Source organism: Rhincodon typus, chromosome 19, assembly GCF_021869965.1.
Source record: "Rhincodon typus isolate 14 chromosome 19, sRhiTyp1.1, whole genome shotgun sequence".
NCBI lineage: Eukaryota > Metazoa > Chordata > Chondrichthyes > Orectolobiformes > Rhincodontidae > Rhincodon > Rhincodon typus.
The window spans coordinates 7,629,411-7,645,020 of NC_063350.1; the positions used below are offsets into that span (position 1 = coordinate 7,629,411).

General features: G+C 41.6%; 1 protein-coding gene across 9 annotated transcripts in view; it reads right to left on the reverse strand.

Moving 5' to 3' along the window:
* stk3 (serine/threonine kinase 3 (STE20 homolog, yeast)) overlaps nt 1–15,610 on the reverse strand; it is a 143,370-nt gene that overhangs the window by 63,496 nt on the left and 64,264 nt on the right. For all 9 annotated transcript variants that reach the window (XR_007264236.1, XR_007264234.1, XR_007264235.1 and 6 more), the window contains exon 9: nt 12,846–13,035. Coding sequence is in view for 6 of the 9 variants with exons in the window: in XM_048608646.1 (XP_048464603.1) it covers nt 12,846–13,035 (190 nt within the window). In the remaining 3 variants the exon portion in view is untranslated. The remainder of the gene's footprint in view (nt 1–12,845; nt 13,036–15,610) is intronic.

Below are 15,610 nucleotides of genomic sequence, written 5' to 3' on the forward strand. Positions count from 1 at the left end.
TCACAGACATTCCTTTATGTTCTTCTTGACCCTTCCCAACACTTGCTTAAAAGCTGCAAATCTTTCCCCCTTCCTTCCTGTGAAGTGTTACTGACGTGAAATTTTAACTGTTTCTCTCCACAGCACCTGCCCAACCTGAGTACTTCCAGCATTTTCTATTAGTATTTCAGATTTCCAATATCTTTTTGGAGTTACCACCCCCACCTCACCCCAGCCAATCCTGGCAAATATGTATCTCCATCAACATCACAAATGCAGATTATCTGGTCATTATTACATTGATGCTGGTGGCAGCATGCTGCATACAAACGGCCTCCTGCATTTGGCTCCTGGCATGGTGGCTCAGTGGTTAGAACTGCTGCCTCACAGCAGCAGGGAACTGGCTTTGATTCCACCCTCGGGTGACCGTCTGTGTGGAATTTGCACATTCTCCACATGTCTGCATGGGTTTCCTCCGGTTTCCTCCCACTGACCAAAGAAGTGGAGGCTAGGTGGACTGGCCACGCTAAATTGCCTGTAGTGTCCAGGAATGTTTAGGTTAGGTGGGTTAGACATGAGGGAATGCAGAGGTAGGAGAATGAGTTGGGGTGGGATGCTCTTCGGAGGGGTGGTGTGGACTTATTTGGCCGAATGGCCTGTTTCCACACCGCAGGTGTTCTATTCTATTTCCTATACTACCAGTTTAAAAATACCTACTGAGGTGTAAAGTGCTTTGGAATGTCTCAGGTTGGTGAAACATGCAGTATAAATACAAGGTTTTGTCACTTTTCAACCCCTTGAACCTGTTCCACCTTTCAGCAAGGTCATGGCTGATCTTTATCCTAACTCCATTGTGGCTTTATATTCTTTAATACCCTTGAATATGTCAAAGTGTATGGACATCTGATTTAAAATTAACTGATGCAACATTTTATTTTGTGGTGGGAGAGAATGTCACAATTCTTCTACCTTTTGTGTGAAGAAGTGTTTGTTAATTTCGCTCCTGAACAGCTCGTCTTTGATTTTAAGGGAATGTCCCCATGTTATAGAAACACCTACCAGCAGCTTAATTCCCTCTCTACACACAAATGGGGTGCTTTGATAATGCTATCCATGCAGAAGAGCTGGAGTGACTAATCACCACCACAGGCATTGGCTGAAGAAGCACAAGACTACAACAGCGAAAGTAGCTGTCTAACAAGCAGCCCAGTGCAGGCACAATAGGCCAAATGGCCTCTTTCTGCATTGTAACAATTCTGTAATTCAGTGTCAACATCAAAGATTAGCTTAACCAGAATCTCCAACGATGAGCTCATCTGTTGCTGTGATCAGAAAATTCACCACACTCCTAACTTGTGCCCTGTCTATAGTGAGCAGTCTTCAAAAAGCCTGGAGGCCAAAATTCTTACCTCGACTTGCCCTTGTTGCCATAGTATCTATATGGCTGGTCCACTTGAGCTTCTAATCAACGGTAACCCCAACTATGTCGATAATGGGTGATGCAGTGATGGAAATGAAAGAAAGTCAAGGGGATATGTTTAGATTCGCTGAGTAATGGTAAATGCCTGGCAGTTGTAGGGTATGAATGTTGCTTGCCATTTATTAGGCAAAGCCTGAACATGGTCCAGGTCTTACCACATGCAGCATGGACGGATTCAGAATGAGGAGTTGTGAACGGTCCTGAAGAATGTACAATCATCAGCGAACATCCCAATATCTGACCCCATGAAGGGCAGAAGATATGAAGCTGCAGCTCATTGCTGCATCTGTTCTCAGCATTAAAGTCAGATATAAGCCACTCCACAGGAGTAAACACTAACCCTACAGGGCAGATCACATCAGCAGACATTCTTCTCCTCACCATCTCAAGATAATCAGACTACAAAACCAGTGTGAAAGACATCCTACTAATGAATATCTCCTTCAACTGGTTGGAAGTAATGGCAAAGTGGTAGTGTCACTGGACTAGTAATCCAGATCCCCAGGCTAACGTTATGGAGACTGGGCTCAAATCCTACCGTGGCAGATAGTTAAATTTGAATTCAATAAAATTCTGGAATGAAAACAAAGACCATGTAATCATTGGTTGTTTAAAAACCCAACTGGCTCACTGATGTCCTTCAGGAATGGAAATCTGCTGTCCTTACCCAGTCTGACCTATGTGTCTCCAGACCCAGAGTAGTAGGAGGTGACTCTTGACTGCCCTGTAGACAATTAGAAATAGGCAACAAATGCCGGTCTAGCATACCCCATGAATAAATATAACAAAGAACGCGTGCAGCAAAGCAAGGTGAGCCACTTTGTGCACTGTTCTAAAACAGGCTCAGCAATCTTAATTACAGACAAGATAGTAGCTAGTCAAATGATTGACTGTTTTTATGACCATTGAGAAGCTGAGGAAATGAAACAAGCTCTACACTGTTGAGGGCTGCAAAAGCAATAAGAAAAAGGCAAGGAAATGATAAGCCAGGCAGCATGTCATGAATTTAAATTACACCAGCTGCCATGTAGGATCAGAACGCATGCCCTAAAGCAAATGAGATAACAAGGTGTAGAGCTGGATGAACACATCAGGCCAAGCAGCATCATAGGAGCAGGAAAACTGACGTTTCGGGCCTAGGCCCTTCTTTAGAAAAGCTTTCCAGCTCCTCTGATGCTGCTTGGCCTGCTGTGTTCATCCAGCTCTACACCTTGTTATCTCAGATTCTCCAGCGTCTGCAGTTTCTACTATCCCTAAAGCAAATACCTGGGTCTACACAGATTGTTAATGCAATGACATTCCCATCACACCACCTTCTTCTCTTCTCTGACATGTGGGACTGTCAAAAACTAACAGGACTTGGTAAGATAGCCATTGATAAATTCAACAGAGAACTGGGGAGAAACCTCTTCACCTAGAGAATAGTTCCAATATGCAATTTTGCAATTATGCATTATGCAATCACAAGAAGGATAGTCATTTAAAGGGAAGCTAGGCAAACACGAGGGAAAAAGGAGCAGAAGTTATGATGAGAGTTGGATGAAGAGGATAGAGCATAAACATAGTTGAGATTATTCTCCTTGGAGAGAAGAAAGCTGAGAGGAGATCTGATTGAGGCTTTCAAATTCATGAGTGGGATGGATGGAGTAGACAGGATGAAGCTGTTTCAACTTGTAAAAGAAACAAGAATGAGGAGGCACAGAACATAGAACAATACAGCACAGTACAGGACCTTTGGCCCATGATGTTGTGCCGACCTATTACATTTTACTATCCTCCATGTGCCTATCCAAGAGTCACTTAAATGTCCCTAATGTACCTGACTCCACTACTACTGCCGGCAGCGCATTCCACGCACCCCACACACCCACCCCTCTCTGTGTAAAGAACCTCCCCTGTACCTTCCTCCAATCACTTTAAAATTATGCCCCCTCATAATAGTCATTTCCGCCCTAGGAAAAAGTGTCTGGTTATCCACTCTATGCCTCTCATCATCCTGTACACCTCTATCAAGTCATCTCTCATTTTCTTCGCTCCAATAAAAAAGCCCTAGCTCCCTCAACCTTTCCTCATAAGTCCTGCCCTCCAGTCCAGGCAACATTCTGGTAAATCTCCTCTGTACCCTCTCTAAAGCTTCCACATCCTTCCTATAATGAGGCGTTCTGACGTGATCATAGAATCCACTATAGTGTGGAAGCAGGTCATTCGACCCATCAAGTCTACACCGACCCTCCGAACAGCATCCCACCCAGACGCACACCCTTACCCTATTCCTGTAACCCTGCATTTCCTACGGCTAATCCACCTAGCCTGCATATCCCTGGAACAATGGGCAATTTAATATGGTCAATCCACCTAACCTGCACATCTTTGGACTTTAGGAGGAAACTGGAACACCCAGAGGAAACCCACGGAGACGCAAGGAGAACATGCAAACTCCACACAGACAGTCACCCGAGGGTAGAATTGAACCCAGGTCCCCGGAGCCATGAGGTAGCAGTGCTAACCAAAGAGTCACCGTGCTGCCCTATGTAAATGAAGCAAAGGTGACATGAGAAAAAACATTTTCCCTGAGTGAGTAGTTAGGGTCTCGAATGCACAGCCTGGAAATGTGGAGGAGGCAGGTTCAATTGAGGCCTTCAAGAAAGGCATTTGTGTGTTTTTGGATTGTAATGGCGGACAGGGATATGGGGAAAAGGCAGATGACGACAAAACAGAGCCATTGCGGGCAAAATAAGCCAAATGGTCTCAGGTTACACAAAGAATTTGGAGATTCTGTGAACTCTGTCGACCAGTTGTGCCAAATGGCCTGTTTCCGTGAAATTCCAAGAATTTTTTCCTTGTCCTCTCACACAATGTCACTTTCTTGTAGAATTATGGAGTGGCACAGAGAGCAGTTTTTACACCAGGATAACAAAGCTAATCAGGCTCTACCCCATATTTATCAGTGTTAACTCCACTTCCAGACAGGGTACAGTTGTGGAGAATCTAGTTTGAATTTGATTAATAAATATGTTTTATTCTCCCTCGGATTCATCATTTCAAAAACAAAAGTAATGTACAACTGCCAAAAGCAATCCTGCATGAAGTGTTCTCAAAAACTGAAAATCACTGCCTGGAAGAACAGTGGAGGAAGATTTAATAATAACTTTCAAAGGGAAACTGGATATGTACTTGAAAATTTAAAAAAAATTAGTGTTCTGGGGAGAGAGGGGAGGGGAAGTGTGACTAATTGTACAGCTCTATCAAAGAACTAGAATAGGCATGATGAGACAAATGGCGTCTATCTGTGCTATACAATTGTATGCTTTGAATCTCAGCATTGAAACCCTAACAAAGGACAGACTAAACTGCAGGAGACGATAGGAGGGTCTTGATTTCAATGCTTGCAGGTTATAGGCAATATGACAAATGTGGAGGATGGAATGATTGCAGCAATAGGTCCAGGAGGGGGAAGTTCACAGGAGTATTGATAAAGTAATCATGTCAGGTCATGGCTAAGACAGAGGAAACAGATTGGAAGCTGAAGCTGAGGTGACAGGGAGGGGTCAGTTTCTCATCAAATCACAGGTGTTTTTCCAAAGGAATTGATGTTTTGTTTTAGAAATGCTCACTAGGGCTGGTTAGAAAACGAATTAATGGTAAATAAAGTACAAGTTTAGGATCCCCTATACATCCTGTTGCTAACTCAGCACATGCAGCTTTCCCCAAAGGTGAAATCAAATGCTCCTGTTTCAGACACTAAAGTGGAGTCTTGATCTGATCTGCTGCATTATTGAAGGCATGACTGTGGATTGAGAAATCTCAATGGAAAAAGTCTGCATTTGATTCTGCTGTTTAAGTGCGCAGCAATAATCACACCCCTGTACGGAAAGGCCTATGGAAGGATACTGGCTGCAAATATCAAGCCAACAATTTCAGTGTTTTGGCTGAGACTCTGGTAGGGAGAAAGACTGATGAATGTAGAGCTTAAGCTGTCCTCAGCATCTGAGGGATCTCATACCCAACTGACAACCATGAGCACCCACCAGAAAACGCAAGAGCGAGGATGTTAGAGGGAGTACTGGATCAACTGGGCTGTGACGTGAGTCATGGTTGAACAGTCATGGAGAGAGGTGCTGAGTGACTTGCCAAGGCCTCCAAATTGGAAGATGAAAATAAATTAATCAGGAGAAAAATTAAAGATCAAGTGTGCACTGTGCTAGATTTAACAAAGTCATGAAATAAATTAAGATTAGTTAATGGGATAGGATTTAAATCGCGTTGGATCATACTGATGACTACCTTGTCAGCCACTCACTGTCCCTGAACCCGAGTTCATACAAATCTCTGTCGTCCCTCTCTGCCCTGAATTGCAAAGCTGTTCACTATCACCCATGCTTGCTGCCCTAAATTGTTTCCTAGTCTGGAAACAGCTCCAGGTTAAAACAAAAATCTTCTCAGTCTTGCTTTCAGATCCCTCCCCTCCATGTCCTCAATTCAGCCATTTCACTCATTTCCACCAATTCAACAACCATCTCAAAGGCATCCCATGCATCCCTGTTCATTTCCACATCACCAAGGATCCCATCTCTGGAATTCCCTCTATATACCTCTCCGTCTCTGTATCCTTACTCAAGACACTCCTGAAAACCTGGCTCTTTGATTGACTATCAGTCCCTTGTCCTAATATTTCATCACGTGGTCCAGTGCCAAACATTGTTTGATAATGCTCTGAGAACTTTTCCCTATGTTAAAGGAGCTTTTAAAAACAACTGTACAAATGCAGGTTGCTGATCTAGGAAAATAACACGACGCTTATTCAAAATTTGGCATCAAGATTGCTTAAGTCTTGATCCGTCATAGTAACGCATTATCAGGCAATTCGAACGCTACAAATTAATCAATAATGTCTGAAAGTAATTGTTTCATAGGATTTGTCACAATGTTACATTTACACAATGCAGAAAGCAGGGTGCACTGCTGTCAAACAGCAACCTGATGTAAATTAAAGTTACCTTAGGTGAACCCCGGGGTAATAACTAAAAGGTTCTCTGTAACAGTTCAGGTAAGCAAACACACATTCAGTGAAAAGAGACTGATTTCTTAGTCAGAGAACTGCAGATTCTGGAGTCAGAGATAACACAGTGTGGAGCTGGAGGAACACAAGCAGGCTAGGAAGCATCAGAGGAGCAGGAAAGTTGACATTTCGGGTCGGGACTCTTCTTCAGACCCTTTTCTGAAGAAGAGTTTTGACTCGAAACGTCAACTTCCCTGCTCCTCTGATGCTGCCTGGCCTGCTGTGTTCCTCCAGCTCCACACTGTGTTATCTCTGATTTTTTTAGTCAAAGTTTTGTGGAGGGCTCAATGGCCATGTCTTGTTCCATTGCAAATGTTGTACAACAGCAATGAGTTCGCGGTGAGCTCCTGCCCAGGAGAAGATTGATAGTTTCCCCAAGAGGAGAACTCGCTGCTTTTAAAGGGAGTAAGAACACTCAGGGCAGTGTAGTGCAGTGGTTATTTCACTGCCTTATTCATCAAGAGAAAACAACTTCATGGCTCATCATAAAGTGGACTCAGGAAGGCAGTCATTACAAATTGGGTGCAGAGCTAGAAAATATTATAAGGATGTGTTCTGGGAAATGTCATGTATGAGGATGGACAAGTCAAATGAATGAAATCGGGCATACAAAGGCAGAGATCACCTCCTAGAAAAGATAGGTGCTGTAACGAATTATCAGGACCAGAATGATCTCCTAAAAAAGTTTGAATCCCTGCATTAAAAGTTGAAATCCACATTATTCCCCTCAAGACTATGCTACATTCTTAAGTCTCTCCCAGAAGGTTCAGTGACTGGTGAGTGGGATGGAGAGCACACATATTGTGAATAGTCATGTGTGACATCTGTGTACAGACGGCATGAACCAGAGTCTTTTCCTATCCAGGATGAGATGGGGTGTTTGTAAATGTCCTGCTTAATAGGAATTGTTTAGGCAGTACCTGGTCAGGTTGCAGGTTGATCTGGGGAGGTCAGAGAGTGAACAAACTAGAGATGTTAAACTTTAATTTAAGAGATGAGTTACAGTAAAGGAAATGAATGAGGGACTGTAATATTAAAGAGATGGAAAGACAGCAGCCTTGATAGATATCATTTAAAACGATAAGACTTAACAGTAAAATTAAGCTATTCAAGCCCATCGAGTCTGCTCTGCCATTCAATCATGGCTCACGTTTCTCAAACCCATTCTACTACTTTCACCCCTTAACCCTCAATCGCCTTAATAATCAAGATCCTAACTATCTCTGTCTTAAATACAGTCAAATGACTTGGCCTCCACATCCTTCTGCAGCAATGAGTTCCACAGATTCACCACCCTCTGAAGGGTGAAGAAGTTTTTCATTTCAGTTCTAAATGGTCATGTCTTCATTCTGAGGCTGTGCCCTCAGATCCTAGTCTCCGACCAAATTCTATCCAGGTCTCTCAGTATTCCCTAAGTTCCAATGAGACGCCTTCCCATCCTTCTAGCTTCCATTGAGTACAGACCCAGAGTCCTCAACTGCTCCTCATTTGACAAGCCCTTCAACCCCTGGATCATTCTTGTAAACCTCCTTGGGACACCCGGAAAGGCCAGCACATCCTTCCCTAGATTATGGGACCTGAAATTGCTCACAATATTCCAAATATGGTCTGACCAGAGCCTTATACAACCTCAGTCGTACATCTCTGCTCTTATATTCTAGAAATGAACACTAACATTGCATTTGCCTTCATATCTGCCAACTAAACCTACATGCTAACCTTAAGAGAATCCTGAACTAGGCCTCCCAAGTTTCTTTGTGTTTCAGATTTCTGAAGGTTTCGATTAAGAAAATAAATCTATGCTTCTATTCTTCCGACCAAAGTGCATAACCTCTTTCTTTCCCTTTGTATCTCATCTGCCACTTCTCTGCCCACTCTCCTAGCCTGTCCAAGTCCTTCTGCAACATTACCTGCCCCTCTACCTATCATTGTTGCTAAGTTTGCAGATGATACAATGTCTCTTCATCCAAATCGTTAATGTATAGTGTGAATAGCTGTGGTCCCAACACTGACCCCTGCAGAACTCCACTAGTCACCAGCTGCCATCCTGAAAAAGATCCCTTTTATCTCCACTCTCTGCTTTCTGCCTGTCGGCCAATCCTCTATCCATAGCAGTACCTTGCCCCCACACCATGGGCTCTTATCTTATTTAGCAACCTCCTGTCACCTTATCAAAGGCCTGCTGGAAATCCAAATAGATCACATTCGCTGGCTCTCCTTTCTCTAATTTGCACATTATCTCCTTAAAGGAAATTCTAACAGATTTGTCAGACCATCCCTTGATGAAGCCATGCCAACTCAGCCTTAGTTTAGCATGCACTTCCAAGTATTCCACAATCTCATCCTTAATAATGAACTCTAAAATCTTAACAATGACCAAAAAGCAGCTTCAGGAGACAGAAGGGAAACAAAAGGAAAGAAAAATAACTTTTCTGCAACAATAAGTGGTAGAGGCGGGTACAGTTACAACAGTTAAAAGACATTTAGACAGGTAAATGAATAGGAAAGGTTTAGAAGGATTTGGGCCAAATGCAGGCAAATGGGACTCGTTTAGTTTGGGAAACTTGGTCGGCATGGATGAGTTGGACCGAAGGGTCTGTTTCCATGCTGTATGACTCTACAATTCAAAGCATGAGATTCAGTTTCTCTTGGTATGAAGACTGGGCTCCATCATTGAGATCTGGCGCCACTGTGTGGTCAAAAATCCAAATTTGCATCTGCACATTTCACAGTCTCCTTGCATTACAAAACTTGACAATGCTCATTTGAATATATGTAGAACGGTGCATAACTCACAGACATGGTGTAATACACATTGCATTCAGATAGAGTAATAAAGCACAAAATGAAGACACTTAGTGGAACAATCCAAGTGACTCCCCTCCCCTACTTGGTACTCCTGTACTTTGTTTTCCTTCCAGTATTTACGCAGCTCACGCTTGAAAGGAACTATTACATATCCTTCCGAATAATATAGAAGCAAAATTAAAGGGCAAAAGCCTTACAATGTCAGTTGTTTTTTTATTTTTAAACACAAAATATTGCAGGACATAATTAACTTTTTGACATCCCCACTAAGCACATCTTTTGTTTCTTTACCTGTCCCATAACATCCCCTTTTTGCATTACACCATCATCCCTTCTGTCCTTCCATTACTCCTTCCATTTATACCACACCCTTTCTATTTCCTTCTTTCCCTATCCTTCCACCTATCTCCCCTCTGCTCCCATTCCCTCCCTTTGCTGAATTGGTTCTCAACTTGCTTGTAAACAGCTAAAACTCCAGGACTTTGCCTACTTCTGTTGAGAGGTCATCAAACCAAAATATACCTTTCTCCACAGAAACTGCCTGCCCTGCTCAGTGTTTCAAGCTGTCTCATTGTGCTCACAGCAAGCATCCAAGTAAAAACAGAAGACAGTGGAAACACTCAGCAGTTGAGGTGTTATCCATGCAGACAGAAACAGAGTTAACATTTCAAGTCGATGGCCAATTGTTAGACCGACCCCTGGAGTCTAAATATGCTGGCATCCATTCTATGATCGTTGGAGACGAACATTCATGCAAGAAACCCATTTGCAACTGAGGAGAGTCACACACCAAGTGGTAAGAGAGATTTAAAATTAGTCCCTAGGTCCATAAAACAACTATAAGTCTTCCAGCTAGGGACCTTTGTAACTAAGATGGCGCTGTAAGTGGCGACTTGTACACTTTTCACTATACTCATTTGTGCACATGACAATCGAGCTAAGTCTAATTCAGAAAACATCAATTTGCCCTTTCTCCCGATGTTAACAGATCCTATATAAAAAAAAAATTCCAGGTTTTGGGTCCATATTTCTGCAAAGACTATTCATTTCTTCCCATACCCTATCTACATACCACAAGGTCAAAAATCACACAACACCAGGTTATAGTCCAACAGGTTTATTTGAAGACACAAATTTTCGGAGTCTCACTCCATCTTCAGGTGTCAGCTATAACCTTGCGTTGTGTTTTTGACTTTGTCCACCCCAGTCCAACACCGGCACCTCCACATCTTACATACCACAGTTAGGTGAAATCCATCCTCTAGTTTGTGTTATATTGTTTACAGATAAACAGACTAACAAAGACTTCTTTGAAAGCACCTTCCAAGCTCTTAACTAAAGCTATCTGATTCACAAACATCCTTTAGGGAAAGAAATCTGCTCATCTTACTTGGTCTAGCCTAACCCATAGCAATGTGGCTGACTCTTAACTGTCCTTTGACATGACCTGGCAAGCCACTCAGCTCAAGGTTATTAGGGATGGGCAGCAAATGGTCTTTCAAGGGACACCAACATCCCATAAAATAACAGAAAATCCTTCACTGCTGAGGTAATAAAGCTACTCCTGAAATCACTTCATGACCCAAACCCTCCCTACCTCTAATTTCCTTGAGCCCTACAAAACTCTATACTTGCAGCTACCTAGGCCCTTAGTTCAAATTCCCTTCCTGAACCTCTCTGCCTCCCTCCCTTTAACTAGCTCTTTAAAACTTATCTCTTTGACAGAGCTTTGGTCATCTGTCCTACTATCTCTTGGTGTGGCTGCACGTAAAATATTACCTGATAATGTTTCTCTGCAGCAGGTTGGGGTGATTTACTATGTTCAAGGTGCTGCATAAATGCAAGCTGTTATTTTCTCAGCTCTCACCATGATCAATGAGTGTTAAAACACTAGTGATTAAGCTCCAGAGTGCTTAGTTTCCAACATAAAGTACACTGTACATATTTATCAGAATGAAATGTAGCCTCTCAGATCAGAGCTGAATGTCAGGCAGAAGGCTTATTAGTATTTATATATGATTTTTAGGAGACTAAGGAATACTTCATTCCAGATGCCTCAATGTCAATATAAAATGTGATTATTCCACAGCATTTTATTACACTTTGATAAGGAAAGTAAACAGATTGGTGACATTAAACCACATAGCACGATTTCCTGCATTACCTCATCCCCTTTCAGGATCTCATAGAAACACAAGAAAAAGAATCCCTCAAGCTTGCTCCAGCATGCAACACAATTGTAACTGATTGACAACTACACTTACCTAGCTGCTCTCCACATCATTTGATTCCCAAACGACCAAATATCTGTGTCCAAGAGGACACCCCCAGAGGAAACCCATGCAGCACAAGGAGAATGTGCAAATAGCTCACAGGCAGTCGCCCGAGGTCAGAATCGAACCCGGGTCCCTGGTGCTGTGCAGCAGTGCTAACCACTGAGTTGCCCCCACTCACTTTTTGACTCTGCGAGACCTAGCTGTGACAAAAGTGGCTATACTTGGTTAGACAGCAACAGTAACTACATATTAGAAAGTCACTCCCTGACTGACACTTTGGAATATCCTGACAAAGTGAAGGCCCAAAAAGGTAATGTTATTGAACTAGCAATCCAAAGGCCTGGATTAATAGTTTGGATGTGTTCAATATTCTCAATGACAGCATGCAAATTGAATTCAGTTAATTAAACACACCTAGAATTTTTTTTTAAAAGAATCACATGCGTGAAGACGATTATAGGGTTAGTGGACCTTTGTAAAAACCAAATGATTCATTGACATCCATTACGGAAGGAAGCCTAAATTGGGGCCAATATGCAACTACATCAATGTGGCTGGTTCTGAACTGCCTTCTGAAATGGCCTTATAAGCCACTATGGCAGTTCGCTATCACTTTCTCAAAACCAATCAAGGATAGGCAATAAACGCTGCCCTCTCCAGTAATGGACATATCCCATAAATGAATACCAATGAAAGAAATAAGCTCTTTATTGAGATGAAAAACACTTGTGCTCTCTCCAGTTGAGGTCTTCAAAAGTACATTTAATCAACTTGTATAATTCCTATAAAATCTCATTTGCAGAGTAAATTGGCAGGGAAGGACATTGAAATAAACAGCTCCAAGGTGTAACACTTAGCTTGATTCAAGAGGAAAGGGGTTGAGGGACCCAGTGAGAAAGCAATTAAAATGGGGAAGCAGAGTTCAGCAAAAGCAGTCAGGTTGGTGGGGCTTATTTCACTTTAATTGTGCCTTAACCTCTGGGGTGTGTAGGCTGGATTTGGTGCTCAGCGATAGGGCTTCAACTCTTAAATCTCTGATTCAGGGTCATGGGTGCGACTGGCTACAGCTAATACGGTTTCATGATAATGACAGGATACTTTCTTTTAAAAGAAAACTTTTTTTAGACAATTACACAAGTACTCCGGTTGCACAGTGTTTTCACACATGTTTTTAGCTAATAGTTTGGCGCTCAGAGCAGGCAATGATCAATAATAAGCCTCAATGTGAAGCATACAGTCTTACTTTTCATTGTTCCATCCTCTTCGTCCTCTCCGCTGTTGATCACCATGGTCCCCATCTGAGAGTCCAGTGTTGAGCTATCATGCTCGATCATTGTCCGTGCACCTTCACTCATCGTGCTGGCCGCTCTCATGGTCCCAGTATCATCTGCACTTGCTCGGACCATGGTGCCCGAGTCAATATCATCCTCTTCCTGTGTCAAATATGTAAAAGCAGCTTGATATTGAAATCATAATTAATTATATAATAAAGCAGACCAAACCTCAAAATATATTCAGAAGAAAGCCTAGACCCTAACTTTTTCTTATTTTAAAGCTAAGTCTAAGGCTTTGCATTTTAGGTGCAATTCGATTGGTCAAGCTACTTGATGTTAAGCAAAACACACTTAATTCATACATTATAGTTAAAACACAATAAAAGAAAGAAGAAACTGAATAACATAACTCTACTGGAAAATGCAACACAATAATACATTATTTAACTATTGAACAGTAACTGGTCTAATATAGTAACATCCCATAAACAGGCAAATTCAGTAAAATAAGTTGTCTCACAGGCAATTCACCAGTCCAGGAGGAAAACAACGTAAGAGGAAACTCTGAGATAAAGAGTAGCAGGAAGAGATGTACTGCAGCTTCCAAACCAGCTTCAAAACCCCAGCAACAACTGCTAGTGAAAAACAAAAAATCCTGGTCCTGAGAGAGCTTACCCCACCCATTCAGGCTGCTTCTATCGTTCCAACTTTTTTAAAAAAACCCAAAGCCTCACAAACTGTTTACAGCGGTGGATCCGAGTAGGCTGCTCTAAACCTGTCTCTCAACCTTTCTTCAGAAAATAAAACAGGGCAAAATGCATCTCTTAAAATCATTGTTCGTCACAATTGTATTTTTTTAACCATATTTAAATTACTTATTTGTTGGCAGGTGGTGGGCATTCATCAGGGTTTCACATACAATTGCTCAAATTGGGCTCTTGGGGTGCAGTTGTAATGTCCCTAACTCTGAGCCAGCAGGCCCAGGTTTAAGTGCCATCTGCTCCAGAGGTGTGAATATATCTCTCAACAGGTTGATTAGAAAATATCCATATGAACAGCCACTTACTGAAACTTGTGGTGTGATTAAGTTAGGAGGCATATGTTTGTGATGTTTAATTCTGCATATACATGTGCGACTCAGTAGACATTGACCTTTCATTAACTAGCTATCTGGAGAATAGCCAGAAACATCCTGACCTTGAACTTAAGAGAACACAACCAGGAAAAACAACCAGACAACATTATATATGTATACCATCCTTATGTTGAAGCCTTCTCAGACAGAATAAAAAATTCCTAACTCAATTCAATTTTGTTTGCTTCCAAAATAATAGTCTAAATGTGACTGGCCACAGTAGTCTGCAAAGATTAGAAAAATTCAATGTATTCCCTTAATAGTAGCACAAGTCAAATGCAGATTTAATAAACTTTCAAAATTTTGAGGGGAGAAAATGGGGGAAAATTGTGTCAACGGGCAGTGGATTGGTGACCTGTGGGGACAGAGTTAAGGCAATTGGGAAAGAAAAAGAGGGAAACCAAGAGGATTTTTATTTTATTTTTGAAAACATGACCTATTTTGATCTGGAATATGCTACCTGAAAGAGTGGAAAGAAACAGATTCATTAGGAACTTACAGAAGGCAATTGGCCAAGTACTCAAAATGGAGAGAGTGTAGAGGATTGAATTTAATTTGATAGCACTTTCAAAGAGTTAGCACAGGCACGATGGGCCAATCAGCCCCCTTTTGTGCTGTATCATTGTACAGGTCTTGAAAATGAACCTCATTTTGTTGTAGAAATGAATAACACTACCATGTTAGGAATTATAATTAAAGTTACAGGGAAAGTAAATGAACATCTAATGATCAAAAGGAAAGATCTTCGTTAACTCCCCTTAAAAATAATACTGTCTAGACAAACCATCCAAGACTGCTTTTTTCATAATCATACGTTCAACATCATGTCCACAAATAAAAAAAGTGGAAATGAACATTAAACTTTAATTCCTCACCACAACTTGATGTTCAAAAGAGACATTAGCGAAGAAACAATAGTTTGAGTTAATAGACATAAGCCTCATGCATTATCATTCACAATGAAATGCAAAGGCAAAACAATTTATGAAATTAGTTTGAGCAGCTTCAACTTAACAACAAAGTTTGAACTCATTTGACCACAGGTGAGCAGTATTGAAAATGAATAAATATTACACTGGTGGGGAGCCAGCATTAATGGGGACTATCTTTCTCTGGCTAAGCATCCTATACCTGTTGAAAGAGTGCTAGATGCTGGCACGGTGTGTAAAAAATGGAAAAAATGGAAAACACTCATTCTCCAGCACTGCTATTTAACCTTGGTAAGTCCAGGTTCACTCACGCACACCACAGACAAATATGCATGCACACATTAGCACAAAATCAAATCCAAAGCACAGCAAACAACAGCACTGTTAATTTGCAGCTAAACTGCTGCATTTGTCTAACAACTGCTGCAATGCAAAATATTTTGTTATGCAAAGTGCTTCAAGATGATTTGACAACCAAACTGTGCATTATCTCTCACATTTCTTGCACAATATTCCTTTCCTTTGAAAACCAGCATGCAACTTTCATTTTTAAAACCACCATAAAACCTCATGCAAATCTTCACACGAAATAACCAACAGACTCTCCTCACCTCCATCTTAGGCCTATTTCTATTCAGTAACACAAATTTTCTATACCTTGGTCTCTAGA